General features: G+C 37.2%; 1 protein-coding gene across 2 annotated transcripts; it reads right to left on the reverse strand.

Annotated features, from left to right (window-relative positions):
- Positions 1–532: 532 nt before the first annotated feature.
- SUB1 (SUB1 regulator of transcription) lies at positions 533–20,092 on the reverse strand. 2 transcript variants are annotated; one of them, XM_074208301.1, is made up of 6 exons: positions 20,013–20,083; positions 18,042–18,140; positions 15,863–15,935; positions 13,407–13,529; positions 4,901–5,009; positions 533–786 (listed from the first exon to the last, which is right to left on the reverse strand). In XM_074208301.1, the coding sequence occupies exons 3-6, from the start codon at positions 15,932–15,934 to the stop codon at positions 707–709; spliced, it is 384 nt and encodes a 127-aa protein (XP_074064402.1). In that variant the 5' UTR covers position 15,935; positions 18,042–18,140; positions 20,013–20,083; the 3' UTR covers positions 533–706. The 2 variants fall into 2 exon arrangements, with proteins under 2 accessions (XP_074064402.1, XP_074064403.1); XM_074208302.1 differs by lacking the exon at positions 18,042–18,140 and having other exon boundaries at positions 20,013–20,092.
- Positions 20,093–20,866: the final 774 nt, after the last annotated feature.

Below are 20,866 nucleotides of genomic sequence, written 5' to 3' on the forward strand. Positions count from 1 at the left end.
CAGTATTTTTACAGTAGAATCAATCTAAGGCTTCTATATACAGTGTTTAAATTGACAATTGATAACTTAATGTGATACTATAGTATTTCAATATCATTGAAGTCCCTAAAATACTGGCATTATATCATTAAGGGAAAGAAGTGAAATTAAGTTCCAAAAAGACAAGCCACCCTAAGGGAAAAAATGAAAAAAAAAAGGGGGGGGGGGGCAAGAAATAAAATTTTGACAGTGGAAAATGTTAAAGATCAAATCAGTTTTGGCTATTTGGATATTTTGAATAGAAAAGATAAGCTCTAGTTTTCATAATCTAGTTTTCAAATGTTTATTGTTAAATTTGATGCTATCCCTATGCCTCCTTAACATTAGTTGAGCTGAAACTAAAAAAATCTACAAATTGTTAATATTGGCCTTACCAGTAACCAACACTTCTGATCAAAAAAGGCCACAACAGTTAGATTTTATTACTTGATTTTATTTCACACCAGGTGGTAGATGCAAGGCATTCCTTTTTAATAAAGTATAGACAATTAGCTTCACTCAGAATACACTTTTAATGCACATTTAAAAAAAAGGATTCATCTTACAAATTGTTTTGCAATCCAAATATACAATAGCTTGGAAAACAAATAGTTTAGAAAACAAAAGCCAATGTAAAAAGACTGATTAAAACAACTAAAACAGTACAGGTTTTCATATGGCTCTGATTTTACAGTTTTCTTACTGCATCATCAATATCAGAAATCTGTTCCTTCAGCTGGCTCCACTGCTCTGGATTTAAAGAAATACCTAAAACACATTTTTTAAAAATAGAGTTAAAATTTATTTTCAGTACACATCTTGACAAATGAAACTTTACAACAGAAACATCACAATTTAAATTTTAATTTACCAATCCTGACTACCATATTAAGAGTTTAAAAAAAACTATTACTGCTATGTTGTATTTTATTTCTCCACAGAGTCGTCTCTGGTTAGGCCAAACAAGATCATTATTGCTCTTTCACATCAGCTCCACTTTGATTGACTAGCTAATTTTTCAAGTTTTCAGCAAATCCTTATGCAATCTCAATAAGGAATAAGAGCAAATGATAATACGCCAGCTACAGCACACTCATCAGGAAATAAGCAATCAAGCAGGCATGCACAGATCTGCTGAATAACAACCAAATCTAGTAATGAGCAAGGTTTTCTCCAAAGGTCCATAGGAACCTAGGTGAATCACTTAGTTCCAGATGTGTTAAGCAGGAATCTTTGGGCATCTCTGATGAAGCTAATTTGAGGCAGGGAGACCACAAAATGCAGGATATATTAAGTAGTATTTCTGAAAACTATACAATTCATTAAACAGTCAAATAGTTTGAGGCTACAAAGCCTACCAGTACAAATGAAGGATCAATAATCACTCTAGACAGATGTAAACTAAGTAAACTTCATTTTTGCTATCACATCTCCAGAAGTTAGGGTAAGCCAATAAAAATGTGGTACACTGGCAAACTATCATATTTTTACAGATATCATTATAGGTGCAATTAATTATTATATCTATATAATCATTCACATTTAAATTTGGATTATAAACTCATTAAATATCTTTTTCAATCTTACTCTCAACCTTCAATATTAATTCTAGGAGTACATGGAGGAAAAAAAATGAATTTTGGAGATTTCTGCATGCACAAGAGGAATAACAAAACTGAAATGCAAAAACTTGACTAACATGTTGAACTACTGCTGAAAGCAGAAAGAGGAAAGGCAAATGAGACACCAATATTTAAGATTTGATCTGAACAGAAAATTTAAAGAAGGTAATAGATGTTATAGAAAAAGCAGTATGTATACCATGGAAACAATGTAAAGACTGGCAAAATACCTTCTGTGGGGGGTGGGAGGAGGGAAGTAAGATTAGGGGAAAAACTGCAAAACTCAAAATTAATAAAATCTTTATAGAAAAAGCAATAAAATTTAACAATACCTTGTATGAGACAATGAAATTTTATATAAAGAGGGAGGACAAACAAGTGCAATGCTCCAAAAGACAGGGAAGTGAGGTAAAAGAATAGGAAAAATAAGCAGGATTTTGTCTTAAGGTAGGGTAGTCCATATGTTCATGTGGCTGCTTTGTCAAGATTCTCAGTTTGATGTGTGCAGTACTTCTACTCAGACTAACTTTTACTTTTGATTCAGATTCATCAACCACCATTGGTTTTATACCTCTCTCTAATCACTCCTCTTATCAAGACTTTCATTATCTTTCCAACCTCTTAGGGTTAAGTTCTCCCCTAGTCTTGTCCTTGGCCCTCTTCTCTTTTTTAAGCATTCTCTTCTCTATGTATTACCCCTTCTATGCAGACAAATCTCAAAAAATCTGCAGCCTAAATCTCTCTTTTAATCTCCCAGACAAACATATCTCGTACCTGCCTATACCCAATCTCTACCTGGATGTCATTATCACTGGTACTTCTAAATCACTATGGACAAAAATAACCTCATAAACTTGTTCCTTTAATCATTTTTCTTTTTGGCACCACCACTCACTGTTTCACAAATCTGAAGCCAAAAAATCCTTCTAGATTCTTTTCTCTTCTTCATCTCTCATATCCAATCATAGTAGGACATCTCAATTCTTTCTCCATTAGTCTCATTAACTATTACTTCTTTTTACTTTCCATTGCCCCCATTCTTCAACACAAATTATTTAAGTTAAGGCAATAGCCTCCTAATAGATTTTATCACTTCAATTTTTCCTCCTCCCAATTATCCTTCATACAAATGGCAGACTAATTTTCATGGGTAGATAAAGGTGATATTCATTCCTAAGTTCGATATTTCATACTACTCATAAGGCAATTTTCATATAATTCCTTAGGGACTATTTGCTCCAACACTCTCATCTTACAGATGAAAATGTTAAAACACAGAAGAGATTTTATCCAAGGCCACACATGTTAGAACTGGGTCTTGAACACAGGCTATAACACTCTAGAATCAGTACCTTTTTTCATTTAAAAACTCCTCTGACAATCAAGGCTTTCCTCAATCTAGAACCATCTCTTACTATTCCCTACCTCCATCCACTCTATTCACCAACCAAACTAACATATTTCCTCTTTCCCTTAAAACAATCTAAACTTTGCCAGTTTTATACTTGTGATCCATATGCTGCACTATAATGAACAGAATACAATAGATTAGCAAGTCAGAAAGACCTGAGTTCAAATACAACCATAGAAACTTACTATCTATGAGTCCCTGGGCAAGGAAGGCAATTAACTTCAGTCTCAGTTTCTCCTACAGTAAAATGGGAAAAACAATACCTACCTCCCAAAGTCACTGTGAAAAATTAAATGTGATTAAACTTTGAAACTACATAAAAGTTGATTATTAATTTCCTATGCCTGCCATGTCCTCTTCTCTTCAATTTAACCTACTGCATTCTTATTCAACATCCATTCAAGACTAAGTAATAAACTACTTCCTCCACAAAACCGGCTCCGAATTTCATCCACTAGCAAGGAATGATGGGCCCCTTCTCCTGTCCTTAAGCCGCACAAAAAACTTTGTTCTGCACCTTAATGAACTTTTGCAATTATAAATGTTGTAGTAATTTCTGTTTCTGTCTTACACCCCCATTAACAATTTAACAGGCCATAAGAGTCTTACAGTCAGATGATCCCTGGATTTGAATCTCGACTTCTGGAGCTTAATAACCTCTCTGAAGTTGTTTCCTCATCTATAACAAACACGACTTCAAAGGCATATTTCAAAAAAAGTGCTTTGTAAATTTTAAAGCAGTAAGAAGCATATGAATGTTTATTACTGTCAAAGATGGAGACCATGTTTTTCTCAGACATTTGTTCTGTTTATTTAACTGAAAACTATTTTGCTAACTCAAGAGGAAAAAAGATTTAAGTCTTCTCTTTCTTTTGTAGTACCTAATATGGGACTCAATAAAGTAAGGACTCAACAAATGCTTCTTGAACAAAAAAAGATTTCAATAAAACAAAGGTGAGACAAGATGAAAAGGGAAAAGATAAGGGATAGGGATAAATAGTAACAATTAATTTATCTTACAGATCAAAGACAGAGGAGTGCTATGAAATAACTTAAATCAAAAATAATTAAAATCTCAACCTGTTGTGTTTAAAGTAAGGAAACATTCTGGAAGTTCTTTGAACTATGAATAATAAAATTAAACTTACATGAAAATAAATTGTTTTTAAATCTGTGCAATAACAGACTATGTTTTTTAAAACTTCCAACTTGGAACATATACACAAAGGTGGTTGGGAATAACAGAATAAAAGTTAATCTCATCATTCTTAGAATTTCATTAGTAAAAGTATTCTTTCCCCTTATTATTCATATTTCCTCCAAAATTTAGTAGATAATTTCATAAGTTTCTGTGGTCAAAAACTTCAATCACTTTTTAATCAACTTTCTGGTGATGGGCTTATTTGATAACAATAACTGAAGTCTTTCCAATATTGAAGTAACTGTCATGACACAGGAGAAGCCATTGGTATAAGCCTAAAAGAAATTAAGGTCACCCTACCTCCGAGGAGATTTACTTAACTTTTGTTTTGTTTTTTAGGTTTTTGCAAGGCAAATGGGGTTAAGTGGCTTGCCCAAGGCCACACAGCTAGGTAATTATTAAGTGTCTGAGACCGGATTTGAACCCAGGTACTCCTGACTCCAAGGCCAGTGGTTTATCCACTGCGCCACCTAGCTGCCCCTTAACTTTCATTAATAATAAAGCTCTTAATGAGAAATCAGAGAAATTAGGTTTTAGTCAAATAATAGAGACAACCCTTTATATTCTATATTTTGTGGACTTTAGGTACATATAGAGTTCCACTGTAACGATTCCCACATTCAATTATTTTTCAAAGGAAAAACTCACCTTTTCTACCAGGTTTCATTTCACCTTCCTGATCCATCCAGTATTCTCTAATATCAATTAGGACTTTTCCTTTAAAGTCCCGAACACTGACATATCTCATTTTTCCAATCTGCAAATAAAATAAGGTCATTAAATATTCCTATAAATATTAATGTGATAAGTTGTATACAAATTTAAATCACATTATTCATTGAATATTTCACCGAAAACTGATTCTATTATTTGGTTACGAAAAATCTTATGACTACTGTTCTCAATAATGTCAAAGTTATCTACATAATAAAATTCAATAAAATTTATCTTAAAAATGTTCCATATATTTCAAAAAATAGGAAAAAAGATAAACCCTTAGAAAACTAGAATTAATAAATTTAGAAACAAATCCCGGTTTTTAAAAATAAATTTTATTGATGTCTTTTGTTTCTTTAACCATTATAGTTATCCTCTGCATTCCCTTCAATTCCCTCTTAGAAAGTCATCCCAATATGATTTCTCTCTCATCTCACTCAATTTGGATCAATGTATACCATGGAAACAATGTAAAGACTGACAAATTGCCTTCTGTTGGAGGGAGGGAAGTAAGATTAGGGGGAAAATCATAAAACTCAAAATAAATAAAATCTTTCATTTAAAAAAAGAAAAAAAAAGAAACCAGGAGCGATGGGAATTCATGGAAGCCTGGAAGGATTTGCATGAATTGATGCTGAGCGAGATGAGCAGAACCAGAAGAACATTATATACCCTTAACAGCAACGTGGAGCTGATGGTCAAACAATTGACTTGCTCATTCCATCAGTGCAACAATCAGGCACAATTTTGGCTATCTGCAATGGAGAATATCATCTGTATCCAGAGAAAGAATTGTGGAGTTTGAACAAAGACCAAAGACTATTACCTTCAATTTAGGAAAAAAAAAAACCACTATCTTATTATGTAATTTTGCCATCTCTTATACTTTATTTTTTCTTCCTTAAGGATATGTTTTTTCTCTCATGACATTCAAGTTGGATCATACCATGGCAATGTAAAGACTAATAGAATGCCTTCTGTGGGGGGGGGGGGGGGGGGTAGGAGGGGGAAGCAAGAATGGGGAAAAATTCTAAAACTCAAAATAAATAAAAATCTTTAAAAAAAAAAGTCACCCCAAATAACACATAATATTAAAAAAAAATCAGCACAACTTAAAAGTTCAAAAACATTTACAATGTTAACACCTGTAAACCACCCATTTCTATGAAGGAATAAGTTCTGAGTTTCCCCTCATACAACGTCATTCAAGTTATTCTTGATCTTTAAAATTCTACTACATTCACACTGTGGAACTATTTAACATTGCTGTAATTGTGGTTTTCTTCATTCTACTTGTTTCAAATTAATTCATAGAACTTTCCATGCTTTCCATCATTTCTAACTGTATAGTAATATTCTATACATTCAAAAACCACACATGATTAGCCATTCCATAATCAATGAGCATTTATCTTGTTTCCAATTCTTTGCTATCACAAAAAAATGCTGTGATAAATATTTTGGTATTAAATGAGGACTTCCTTCTCATTGATGGTTTCTTTATAGTAATCACTTTATGTGCAAAACTTCAAACTGGTATTCAAAATGCTTAGACCATTTCATAGATCCACCCTCAATGTATTTACTCATCTCATCCTCTGCCATCCCCTTTTCCTTTTGCCTTCAATCTTTCACAATATCAACATCTTTTCCATGGAGTCTTGTCTTCTCATTATGCAGGCAGAATATTCATTTTGTACTCCAAAGCCAAACATGTCTATCATTCCATTCTATTATTTCTGGTGTCATTTCTAGATGATATGGTAGGTCTTCATAGCACTTATCAATACTGGCCTCTTTGGCATCAGTAGTTGGAGGATAAAATTTGAATTACTGTGATGTTAAACACTGTGCCTTGGATCCAATAAAACATTATTTGTCATTTTTGGCTCAATTATTTTATATTATTACAATAATCTTGTTATGAGAGTAAATATAAACCCCTCCCCCCCCAAAAGGAGGTGAGAAAAAAACATACTTCAGTCTGTGTTCAGATTCTAATGGCTCTATCTCTGGGATGAGTTGCCTTCTTTATCAGAAGTCCACCAAAGAAGTTGCTTCATTATTTTTTCCCACAGTGGCTATTGCACTCCACATTATTCCTTCCCATTCTCATTTATTCTATTCTCTCTCTCCTTTCACCCTGTTCCTGCTCAGAAGTGTGTTGTATCTGAGTACCCTCCCCCACTATCTTCCCTCGCTTCTATCACCAAGTCCCCATTTCCATTTGACCTAAACTGGTTTTTAACATATTATTTTCTTCAGGATTTTTTTTTGTATTTCTCTCACCAAGCTGTTGATTTGGTTTTCATGATTAATCTGTATCACTCTCATTTCTCCTCTCAATTTTTCCTCTACCTCCCTTGTTTTCAAAATCATTTTTGAACTCATCCATAGCCTGAGCCCATTTTCTATTTCTCTTGGAGGCTTTGGGTAGAGAAACTTCAATTTTGTCATCTTCTGAATCTTCCATGGGACCAAAGTAATCTTCTTTGGTCAGATTCTTTTCTTTGTTTGCTCATTTCCTCAGCCTATAACCGATTTACTGACTTCTGAGGCTTTGGGGGGGGGGGGGGGGGAACACCACAGGGTTCTCAATTCCTCCAAGGTCTTATAAGAGGCTCTGACTGCTTTCTTGCCTGTGCTTTAATATATGGATGACCACAGGAGAATCCCTTCTCAGCTATCATAATATGGAAGCCCAAACTGCAACCTGGATCGGAGTGTGGGCAAAGTGACAGAATCCTGCCCCAGGGAGAGAAGAGGGATTTCTGCAGTCTCCCCTGACCCCCTTACCGATTGTGGACTGCACTCTGGAGGTACAGACTGACTTCCCTGATTCTCACTGCAGGTTCTCACCACAGAACTGCTCTGAGGCCTGCTCACTCCACACTCACTCTGGTGTAGCAGAGTTTTCTCTCACCACCCCTTCAAAGCTGTTCCCAGTGATCCCTGAGCTGCGCTGCACTGCAGCTGTGGCTTCCCCCCGCCCCAAACCCTGGTCCTGGTAAAACAGACCTTTCCCGTTGGAGGTTCTAAGTTGTCTTGGACTGGGAAATTGTATCACTCAATCTTTCTATGGGTTTTGTCCCCTCTAAATTTTGGCTAGAGTCAATTTGATGGCTTTTGGAGTTTGGGGGGGAACAAGTTTCCGGGAATTCCTGCCTTCACACCACTATCTTGGCTCCACTCCCTTATTTGTCATTTCTGGATATAACACATTTACTTCAAATAGAAGACTACTAGGAGGCACAATAAACAGTGCTAGACCTAGAGTCAAGAAGATTCACCTTCACAAGTGAAGTCTTGTAAGATGATTAGAAGTCATTTGATCAGGATATATTTTCCTGGATGACATAAATTACTCAATCCTCTTTCACACCTTAGAGATAATTTTATTAATTACTATGGTTAAAGAAACTATTTGGTGGCAATCTTCTAGCAACGGACCTTTCCAAACTTAATCAGTGGGGTCCTCACACAACAAACTGTGATCCAACCTGTTTCCAAAGCTTTTCCCAGATTGTTTGCTACTTTCCAGAGATTACACTCAGTGGCATAAGCCTTCAGAATCCAGAGACCATAGTAGAGGCATATCCAAAAATTACCATCCATGTCAACTATTTAACCAAGTTTTTTCTTTCAGTAAGGCACCTATACAGGTATATCTGTTCCCAAACTATCTCAAACATGTCTAAAATTGGAACTTAATAACTTTCTGATCAAATCCTATCATCTTCCAAACCCCTCCATTTCTGTTAAGGAACTAAAATCTTTTGGTCATCCTCAAGTCAGCATTTTCCTAAATTATCTAAAATACCTAACAAGCTACTAAGTTTTATCATTTCTCTCTCCACAACAACTCTCCCATTCACCTTCTCATTCAAAAGCTCACGCCTGTATATCAACTGCCATGCTTGTCAAATTTTCATGTTAACCCAAAACTGGAAGAAATAATTAATACTGGATAAATGAAGTCAGAATCCAAAAGGATCTCGAGAAGTTATAACACTGAGCTAAATCTAGTTAAGATGAAAAACCAATGGGAATAAATGTAAAATTGTAAACTTCAGTACAAAACATCAGCTACACATGTACAGGATGAGGGAGACATGTCTGAAAAAAAATCTGTAAATTTAATTAGCAATGGGTGACGTGTTAAAATCTTTGTACATATGAAAAGATTCCTTCAAATTTTGACAGGTACATTAGATGATTACTGGTCCCCTTCAACATAAAACTGTTACCAAATGACCTTTAACATCCTTTCCAGCTCTAAATTTACAACCCTGTTATCCTAAAATAATATCTGGGCACTCAACTAAACTGTTCTCTCCAAAGGTACCAATTATCTCCTAATTATCTAAGGCAGATGATCAAGTCCTAATTCTTATCAGTTGAATCTGACACTGCTGACCACCCATGCCTACTAAAGAGTCTCTGCCCTTCTGAGTTTTGTGACACTTACTCTCTCTTCTCCTGATTCTTCTGTTGGCTCTCTTTCTCACTTCCCTTGGCTGGTACATCATTAATATCATGCCCCCTTACAGAAGGTACTCTTCTACCCAAGGACCTCTTTCTTCTCTTCTCCCTAGACAGTCTCTTGTTCACCTCCTAGGTTTACACAAGTTTATCCCCTCTGCAAATGATTCCCCAGATCTATAGAATCAGTCCCAATTTTTCTCCTGAACCATATACCCAAAACTATCTTGGGGTCATCTTAAAATTCAAGATGTCTAAAACTGAATCCATTATCCTTTCCCCCAAACCTTCTCCTCTTCCTCTTCTCTTCATTTTCTGTTGAAGACACCACCATCCTCCTAGTCTCCCAGGTTCATAACTTCATTATTCTGTAACACCTCACCCTCCCTTATTATTACCAAATTCTGTCACAACATCTATCACATCTGACCCCTTCTCTCCACACAGATACTACTTGAATTCAGATCCTTATCCTCTCTCACTTAAGATTGCTGTAATCACCCTGCCTCTCAAATCCCTCCCCATGTAGTATTTATATTACATGGCTCTGTCAAAGTGGTTTTCCTTAAGTACAAATCTGACCATATGATTCTTCAATCCAACTAACTCCAATGAATTCCTAGGATAAAGATGCAAATTTTTCTATTTAGTTTTTAAAGTCTTAAAATCTCACCCCCAGGGGGTGGCTAGGTGACAGTGGATATAGCACCAGCCCAGGAGTCAGGAGTATCTGAGTTCAAATCCAGTCTCAGGCGCTTAATGATTACCTAGCTGTGTGGCCTTGGGCAAGCCACTTAACCCCATTTGCCTCTCAAAATCCTTAAAAAAAAAAAATCTAACCCCCAAATTGACTTTTGAAATCACTGGACATTTATTCCCCTTCTGGAACCTGTGACTCATCTAAACTGATTGTCATCTTCCTGTTCCTCATATACAATGCTTCATCTTCCATCTCTGTATCTTTTCACTGGCCATTTTCCCATGCCTGAATGCACTCCTTACCTCTGCCTCAGGGTCCCTATTCTTCTTGAACATTCTACTCAGACACCATCTGTTATATGAAGCTATTCCTGATAATACCTCCCTAGAGATTAGAGACCTCTTTCCAAACCACTTCTTTCCTAAACTACTTCTGTATATTATTTGCATTTATTAACTTTATGGTGAATATATTTTACATGTACTACTTCTCTCCATCATTATAAGTTCATTGCAGGGACTGTTTCATTTTTTATATTTGTACTCCCAACCCCTAATATAAGGACTGAACTACAGTAGGTGCTAAATAGATATCTGATATCTACTAGCAAATGTGTTAAGAGTATTTTTTTACATTTACTAAACAAATATCAAGTACAAGAGTTCTGATACTACTTTTTCAACATCCAAATGGAAAATTTTTATTAACATCAAGTATTTTCAAGTGTCATTACACTGGAAGAATGTATCCCCAATCCCTACCTTTTTCTAGATGCCTTTATTCTATACTCCCTCTCTGACACATAGGTCCTCTACATATAGATTAGATTAGCAAAAAAGGAAGAATTACTTTTATTCTAAATTGAATATAAGTATTGCATAATCTCACAAAGCATATTCCTAAAGTTCAGGCCTACAAGGTAACCTATTTTTACTCTTTGCTCATAGGCTGAAAAGGAGGAAAAATATGAAGAACACTTTCTCAACCCCAAGTCCTCCCAACACACAAAAAGCATCCCCAATAACTGTCTTCAACTTCACAAAGTGAACCTAACTCATTGAATATTTACTTTTCCCTAAAGACAGGATTCTAAGTCATTAGAGAAGGATTTCTTTTTTACAAGACTACTTCAGTGAATTAAATCCTATAATAAAACTTTTGACTAACAACATTTTACTTTAATAAACTTTATAGTCATAAAGACCTTATTTGTACCTAAGAGAAAATTCTCTCTAGATATAATTTAATATTGTTATTTTACTCCTCTAGAACAAACTTTTTTCGGGGGTTGAGAGAGTAACAGTGGTAATCTTTCTCCTGGTCATTAAATTGTCTTTCAGGACAACCAAAATTCTTTCAGTCACTAAAGAACTCCTTTTCTTGCCAATCACCTTTTCTGAATCTTTAATTCCTCTCATCTTTTGGAGAGCTAGCCTTAATACCTGGGAGTCTGGAGACACCTGGATTAAAAACTTCATTTTTAGATCCATACTCCTTGCTTAAGTATGGATCAATCATTTAATGTCTCTTATCAGGTTGTCTCATGTGTAAAATGGCAACAGTATTATTGCTAACAATTATTTCACAAGGCAGATGTGATGATCAAGGGTGTTAATATATGTAAAGTGTTTTGAAAACTTTACAGCACTACAGAAAGGTCATCCATTACTTTCTAATATACCTGATAACTATCTCCCACTTGAAACTCATTTTTCTTATCCTGTGATAATACCCCCCACATTTCCTTCTCTCTCAATCTGTGTCTTCTTTGCTCTTCTACCTTCTACCTATTGGCTATAAAGTTTTATAGAAGCCTTAGTACATACCCTCTTACACCTCTCTATCTTTACTTCTTCAGAGAGCTCATCCAGTCTTAGGGTTCCCACTTTCATCCATGATTCCCAAAATCTACATTTCAGCTACAACTTATTTATTCTAATAGAGAATATCCTGCTGTATACTATAAGTAATAAATACTATAAAGTTGAAGAAACCAAAAAATAAGCAGAACTGAAACAAAGTTATGGTAATGCAAAGTCTGATTACAGTAATGCAAAAGAGAACTGCTTTAAAAATGACAACTCTGATTCATCATCCATCACCTTTAAGATTCTTTTCTTCTGGGGCAGGTAGGTGGCACAGTGGATAGAGCACTGACCCTGGAGTCAAGAGGATCTGAGTTCAAATTAAGTCTCAGACACTTAATACTTACTTAGCTTTGTAACCACGGGCAAGACACTTAACTCCATTGTCTTGCAAAAACAAACAAAAAAAAATTTCTTCTTTCTAGGTGTATAAATCAAATTATTTATTAAGCACCTAGTGGGGGATTCAACTACAAAGAACAAAAATAATCTCTACTTTTGCGGTGTTTACATTCTAAAAGAGAGGACAAGTGCTTATAAAAAGAATAAATTCAAAACAGAAAAATAAATTTTGGAAGGAAGGGTACTTACATTGAGGGTATCAGGAAAAGGTTTATATAGAAGATGATGCTTGAGTTTGTGACTGAAATAACAGAGATTCTATGAAGAAGAGGCTAAGGAAAGAATGGATTCTAAGCACTGGGGAATGGCCAGTAATATAAACAAAGAACCAAGAGAAGGTCTATTTGACTGAATCTCAAAAACTCATGATAGAGGGAATAATGTAATGGAGAGGCAGCTAGGTGGGCAGTGGATAGAGGACCAGCCCTGGAGTCAGGAGGACCCGAGTTCAAATCCAGGCTCAGACACTTAATAATTACCTAGCTGTGTGGCCTTCAGCAAGCCACTTAACCCCATTGCCTTAGAAAACCTTAAAAAAAATAGATTAATACTAGCCCACAAATTATTTATCCATTTTATTTCTATTATAGGAACCACCATCTAGCTGTTTGACATAGTATTTTTTAAATCAGGCAATATACATACACCTTCGGTCACAATACTCCAGGATATTATTCTAGGATAATTTTCAATGCTGTTCAAACAACTATTTCATGAAATGTTGCATCGTTTTGACTAAAAACAATGATGATGGCTATACAAGACATAGGATCAGATTTAGATAGGGCAGGGAAGCCCCGAAAACCAAACTCTTCATTTCATAAGGGTAAAGTGTCTTATCCGATGACTTACCCTAATTTTACAGAGTAGTGAATACCAGTCACTCCAAATCAAGCATACTTTTTACTTCCCTTTAATTTCAAGATCTTTAGCACCAAAACATATAGGAACTATTCTGATTCTAAGAATACATTACTGTTATCTTTACCTGGAACATATGATCATCTCGGCTGCTGCTGCTTTGCTTGGATGAAGCTGGTGCTTTAGAACTTTCTCCTGTCTTTTGCTTCTTTATGGGTTTTTCTGGAAGAGCTTGCTTTTTTCTCTTTGCCTTAAAATAAAAATTTTAAATATGGTCAAAATAGATAAATAGGAAATATATTTTTAAGTTGAATATGATTCCACAACTGATATAACCAAAATGAGTAGGTTTTTCTTCCCCCCTGTTTAAAAGTATTACATACATATTATCTTTTCTTTAAGAGCACTACAATTTTTCCAATGACTTCCTATAAGATAATAAGACCCCTCATAAGAAGAGTCAAGCAAAAAACAATCAGCACATTTGTCCACTGGCCAATTGTGACAGTTGATCATCTCCACTCAAAGGTAGGAGATATTCATCATCAAGTGCTCTGAAATCACTATTGCCAATACAGTTTGAGTAAAGGCTAAAACCATGGTTGGAATTTGTGACTCATTAAGTTATATTTAGTTATTAATATCATAAAGGAAGTCACACATCATATAAAGGAAAACACACAATATAGCATATAAACTAAAGAAAGCAATTAATATTCCTTTCATACACTGAATAGAACAAAATCAAGAGATATTTTGTGCTGAGCCCTTAAAATTAACATCTTGGGAATTTACGGTAGATAAATATTAATGAGTAATTTATAAAGTAATATTGTGGAAACTATCAAAATAATAATGGCATTTTTCAAAGCTATATTAAAAGCTTTCTTAAAATAGTCTTGTTCTGAAGATTAACCAAACAGCCCTAATAGTATTTAACAAAAGTCCTTCCCTGAATCAGTAGAGGGCAGTCATGATCCTTCAGTGGGGGGGGGGGGGGGGGGGGGAATACCTTTTTTTGAGCATGCAGGAGAAACTAGGCCTGTAAGATTTCACTGGTATTGGGAATTCTTAGTAAGGGAACAACTTCTATCAACAGGAATGAAACTCTTCTGCAACTTACAGTCTTACAGCATAAAAGTACGGAAATGTTACATAGTCACTACATCAGAGAGGTAAGACTAGAGTACATAAAACTAGTTCCTTGACCCATATCCACTAAAACCATATTGACTCTCAATATATGAATAAAATTACATTAGCATTTTATTGGATATGGCTAAAGAAAACTAAAAGGAGGAAACTAAAAAGGTTCAATGAATTATGGTGAAACAATTATAGTATCATTTAGGATCTGAAGAGCTAAAATTAACTCAACAAGAAAACTAAAAACCTTTAATGGATTAAAGTGAAACCTAGTCAGGATTTTAGTACCATTTAAATCTAAATAGTTAAAATTAGCTCATAACACAGAAGCCTATTGTTGAGCAAATTTAAGATTTTAGTCAAATCAAGTGTTTTCTTCTTTATTCATATTCTTAGATATCAAAACTTCATTTAAGGTGAATAAATTTCTAGTATTTTTTCAAGTCTATAAATAACTAAATACAACTTTCCCAAAATTCTTCCACTTTTCAAAAAAAATGGAAGTAAAAATATATAAGTATATGTATTTCATGTGCTTACAGGATACCACAAACAAGTTCAGTCAGGTTACCTCTGCTGGAAATGAAATGCTTTCAGAAAAAAATTGGCAGCTAAAAAGATCCCAATTAGATAAACTAATATAAGTTTAGAAAAAAATATTTGACTTATCTAGTAGTTAACTAAGGAAGGAGCATGGTTACTGGAAAACTTGATCTAATCTATCACATTTACAAGTAAATAGTTCTATTCAAGCTGCACACAATGTAAAGTGTATTAAATATAAAATTCAGTTAAGTCTTATAAGCAAAATAATGTTCAACAATAGCTTGAAAGTGGTGGTTAAAAGTAGCTAATCAACCAAAGGGTACAGGGCTCAAGGACATTTTGCAATCATTACTAAATACAGGCAATATGCTGGAAAGGACAGAATGCTTAACTTCAAAGAGTAAAGGAAGACAGGACAATCTGACATTTTCCAGCCCTGTAATCATGGCCTCAGGCAATTCTCTAAGAATTCTAATGTTAAAGAAATAAAGGCAGTGATTTGTTCCCACACTAATAAAATCACAGACCTTTTTGACATTCATTCTGGTAGATCCCAACATTCTCTAGAGTACAAGAAAATGATTTCCTAAGGCTTAGAATCAAAGTCAACAGTGGTTTTGACCCATTCTTAATCCATTTTCCTTTAGAGATATCCTTTAGTATTGTAAGTTAAGTCAGAAAGACCTTAGCTCTCCCACATTCTACCTTTTGTGGGTTTTTGAAAGTCACTGGCTCATATGTAAACTAAGAGGAGTACACTGGACTTGAAGATCACTTCTAATTCTAAAATAAGAACTACATCTTAAGGTACAAAAAAGGAAGCACAGCATACCACTTCTAGGCAGATATACCACATTGCTATTATGCAAATGAACTGTTACAAATCATCACCTTTTTGTCAATTTCGCTGTCAGAATCACTCCCAGATGAGCTTGAAGAAACAAGTTCCTTTGATTTGGGCATTCTAGAAAGAAAACATACTGTCAATAGTCACACAAGTTAATTTTAAATGTATTCAAATCACTTTCATGCCGTGGAAGAGTCACAGATCATGTACGTTTCAAGTACAAACTGAGTGTGAGGTTATTAGTCGATCTCTAGTAATAGGAGGACTATAATAAGTGCGTTGCTAGACAGCAAACTTCCGGTCTGTGAACTAAAAGAAACAAGAATACAGCAGCCAATTATCAAGTGAAAAAAGTATCCTCAAGTCAGGGGGAGCAAAGAGGGAAATGAAATACAAACACCTCAATTTTCCTCCATGCTCCTGGATTTTTCTGAACTTCTTATTCAACTTAATTTAACAAATTTTAAGCAATTATTGAGAGGTTAAAAAAAATTTAAAGACAAGACCTCTACCCTATTAGGAGATGAGGGAAAAGAGGAAGAGGTTACATGTACTATAGTGTGGTACAATGGAGAGAGCTAGATTTGGAACCACCAAAGGAGTGGATTCAAATATTGGTTTTGCCACTTACCACCTTGAGTAATTTACTGCTTGGGATCCTCGACTTATAAAAGGTCTCCTCTCAGTTCTAAATCTATCATCCTATTATATACACATAACATTACAAAACAATGCTAGGATAGATACAAAATCTATCATCCTATTATATACACATTACAAAACAAAACGCTATGATGGATACAAAAGAAAAGATTCTTGATTATCAGGGAAAACAATGAAAGAAATAGCATCTGGAACATTTAAAAGGGGCAACAGTACCAGATAATGTTGCAAAATAGAGAGGACATCAAATTGAACAATACCTTGAATGCCAAAGAAGTCTAAACTCAATAGGCAATTCAAGGAACCACACAGACTAGGAATAATAAAGTTTAGAAGATAAGATTAAAGAAAAGAGAATGAAGGCAGAAAAACCTGTAGGAGGTTTCTGCAATAGTCCAGATGGGTGTAAATAAGTGCTTTGTACCAGGATGGTAATAGTGGAAATGGGGAAAAGGAGCAAGGTTTTTGAAAACAGCATAAAAGAAGGGAGGTTGGTAGTAAATAGTATGAAGCTGGAACAAAATAACTGAGTTACTCAGTTGGGCTCTGCTGTCCTACTTCCCACTAGGATAGTAAAGAGCACATCAGTAAGATACTTGTTAAGGAAAGATAGAAGGATCAGAAAAAGCATTTGAATTTCAGGATTAATCACTGTATAGTATATTACATAATTTCAATCAACAAATTGAGTGCCTACTATGTGCAAAATGTTCTTGTGAAGAACTGGCATGACAGCTGTGCCTTCGAAGAAATCATCAAGGAGAAGAAAGAGGGAAAAGAGCATGTAGTAGGGAGAGATGACAAGCACACAAATAATTACAATAAAAAAGAGCATATGACGGGCACCACAGAACACAGGGTGGTCAGATGTAAAGCCCACTCTAATCTGCAGTTTGCTGGCTGGCAAGGTGCACAGAGCAGCACTGACCTAGGAGTCAGGAGAAGTTGAGTTCAAAATGCCACTAGCTGGGTAAGTCACCTACCCCACCTGTATTTTCCCGTTTCCTCATCTGTAAAATGGGGGTAATAATCATACTTATCTCTCAAAGTTGTTATGAGGGAAAAAAAAAAGATCTTTTTAAAGTGCTTTATAAATCTTGCAGTGCTCTATAAATGCTAACCTTTTTTAAGAAAAAGTTTTGAAAATAACCTCTCTGTAACATAAAGGCAAGTCATTTCTGTGGGGCTGAGTATATAGTGAGCACTCCATAAATATTTGTTGACTGATGGATGTTGCCTAAGGTCCTTTCCAGTTCTAACATTGTAGCTCAAATTGCTATAGAAACAGAGCAAAAGAAAGATTATATACAATTGGACAAGATGTCTTGAAAAGCTTCATGAAATAGATAGCTAGAGGTTCTTAAAGTGTAAAATACAGTGTTCATGGGAACAGTCAAGGGAACAAGTTCAAAAAAAAAATCATTTAGTAAGGTACTACCATGGGTGAGGTACTTTACAGTTATTGTCTCATTTGATCCACTCTGGGAGGAAGGAAGAGCTTTTGATTAACCCATTTTACAATTGAGGAAATTGAGGCAGGCAAAGGCGAAAGTGACTTACCTAGAGTTACAAAGCTAATGACTCAGGCTGGAGCTGAACTCAGGTATTCCTGCCGGCCAGGCCTGGCACTCTGAAATGTGCAAGATATCCGGGGTGGTTCTGGAAAAAGCAGGTCATTTGACTTGATTTCATCTTAAGGTAGCAGTAGGAAAATTAGGTTGAATCTACCTAGAGCAGTAGGTCCTAGTATGCCAAGCTGAAGACAGTGATGAACCATTAAAAGATTCTGAGCAAGAGAGTGGGCTAAGAGTCTACTGGCTTTATAGATGCAGATACAGTTGTCATACTATTTCACAAGTTTTATTAACATATTCCTAATTTTCATAGAGCATTAAGACAAAACATTATCTAGTAATTAACGTAAATCTGTCACTTTTCTTTTCATACCTAGTGGTAACCCTGTACTAATTATAGCTTTTCACAATTCACAGAGTTTTAAGAAATCAGTTAGTTCCTAAGACTATATAATAAACCAGAACAATTTCCAACTATGTCACACCCATTTCAAAATATTCCTACCCTTTGAAAACGCTTTACATTGACCTTGACACTTTCAATCTTAATTCAGGATAACCTTATTGGTACAAACCAAACTGAATTTCAGATACCTCTCATTTCTTTTTTAGAAAATCAAATGTAATGCAAACATCTTCAATTCCTTCCTCAAATCAATCATCAGTAATCAGATGTTTACAATTGAAAATGCACTCTAAGCTTCAATTTATACCATATTAGGTCAAGGTAAAAATAAAAAAGTGGGACATCTTCCACTAGCAGCTTACTTCAAAAGTACACCATAAGCCTCAGGATAATTCTTTCAATTTTGACTGTTAAAATCTCGAAGGAGAGGAGTAAAAAAAAGACAGGATGATGGTTCATTGTTGGTTATTACCTACTTTAATAAACTTAAAACACTATTTGCCATCATCTTAAATCAGCTGTCAATAAAACTGACCTCAATTTTCTGCCCTAGAAGTCAATACTCTGGGAGGATGAAATACTATTTATTAAATAGAAGCCATTTCAATTCATTTAACTTTCAAGGTCTGACCTCACCCAACACCTTTAATAAACACTTCCCTGGAGGATATTTAATAACCATCACCTCCGGTCTTATCTCAAAACGGCACAACAGAGTTTAGATTAAGAACCACCAAATGGTAAAGAAAGCCACCTTAAAATAACCAAAGCCTTAATATATATAATGTATGTATATATGTATGTTCATTCTGTCAAGGCAGCATTTCTCCAAGAAAGAAACTAAGCATTTTTTCTTAAATCCATCCAACAAGAAAAATGTCCCTGATTTAAGGAGAGGAAGGAAGGTTTGCCCGGACTGGTTACACAACGCGTGCGTGCAGCAAGGGAAGAAAGGTGTCTTGTCTTTCAGGATGGATGGATGGGAGCGGGGGAGGGGAGGAGGAGGAGGAGGAGGAAGATGGAGCTCAATCAGGAAAATCAGCAGGAAGGGCCCGGGAGCGGGCGCGGGGGAGCTGCAGGCCGGGAGCCCGGGGAGGAGGCCGGCCGCGGCGGGGGTGGCGGCGGGGGTAGCGGCCGGGGCCGCGGCGGGGGAGGGGAGGGGAGGGGGCGGCGGGGTGGGCCGGCTGGCGGGAGGGGGAGGGAGGGACCAGCTCCCAGCGCCATTTTCTCCTTCTCTCCTCGGCGCGTCCCTGCCCCTGCCCCCTCCCGAGCCGGCGCCCCCCGACCCCGCGTGCCCCAGCTCCCCCGCACCCCCGCCCGGGCGGCCCGGGGGCAGAGGGAGGAAGCCCGCGCCGGGCGCGCCGCCGCGTGGCCCCGGAGCCGCCGCGGGGCCCTCGAGGGAATCCCGCCCCCGGAGGCCGCCCCTCGGGGGCAGCGCCATCGCCCCGCCCGGGGCCCGAGGAGGCCGCGCCGGCCTCGGACCGGCCGCCGGGCCGGGGGCAGGGGAGGGGAGGGGAGGGGAGGGCGGGAGGCGCCGGGCCGATGACTCACGCTCCGCTCCTGCAGCCTCGCGCTCCGCCGCCAGCTCGGGAGTGACAGGGAGCCGGAAATGACGAGCGGCGTGCTCCCGCCCCTCCTCCGGGGCGGGGCCACGCCCGCCCGCTCGGGGGCCCTTTCCAGGTGTTTAAAGGAGCCGCGTCCTCCGGGGGCGCCGAGGTGGCGGGTGGCCTCCGGACTCCGCTGGCTGAAAGGCGCCTGCCTGGGAAGAGAGGCGTGGGAGGGAGGGCGCGGGAACCCCCCAGGGGCCAGTCCGCCTTCAGCCGGGACTGGGCATCTGCAAGCCTCGCGTGCCGCGGAGGGAGATGCCAACACGCGGGGCTGCTCCTGCAAGTTGAGGGGTGCCCGCGGGCGCAGCCTGGGTGTGAGGGGGCATCACTAAGAGTTAGTGAGCTTATGCCCAGCGGAACCAGAAGAGCCTCGAACGTGCAGGACAGCATTGCGTGAGAATGGGCGCGATAATCCAAGACCATTCTCAAGGATTTATGATGGAAAGTACCATTAGGAAGCACCTACCCTAGAAAAAGAAGCTTGGAAGAAAGAGCAAAGAACCGGAATCGATATTAGATTGCACTGCATGGGAATCTAAGCAACTATGAAGTCAGTGCAGACCAAAGCTTATGATTTTCAATTTTTAAAATTTGTTTTATGGTCTTTTTTGCCCTCCCATGGATTTTTCTATTTTTTCCTTCCCTTTTTTTTTTAATTTGATTCTTCTTTCCAACATGATTCCTATCGATGTGTGTTTAATTTAGAGAAGTATAATCTATCAAGATAGCTTTCTGTCGGGAAGCGGAGAGGGAGAAAAATATGAAACTTAAAACCTTCCGAAACGTGATTGTTGATGT

The sequence above is a fragment of the Macrotis lagotis genome, chromosome X (genome assembly GCF_037893015.1).
Source record: "Macrotis lagotis isolate mMagLag1 chromosome X, bilby.v1.9.chrom.fasta, whole genome shotgun sequence".
Lineage (NCBI taxonomy): Eukaryota > Metazoa > Chordata > Mammalia > Peramelemorphia > Peramelidae > Macrotis > Macrotis lagotis.

Bases quoted from the DNA above. Each gene is read 5' to 3' on its own strand.
- SUB1 (XM_074208302.1), bottom strand. From the start codon at position 15,934: ATGCCCAAATCAAAGGAACTTGTTTCTTCAAGCTCATCTGGGAGTGAT. The intron at 5,010-13,406 runs GTAAAGATAACA...TTTTATTTGCAG, and splicing joins GAGATGATCATATGTTCCAG to ATTGGAAAAATGAGATATGT. The intron at 787-4,900 runs GTGAGTTTTTCC...AATGTGTTTTAG, and splicing joins AATGAAACCTGGTAGAAAAG to GTATTTCTTTAAATCCAGAG.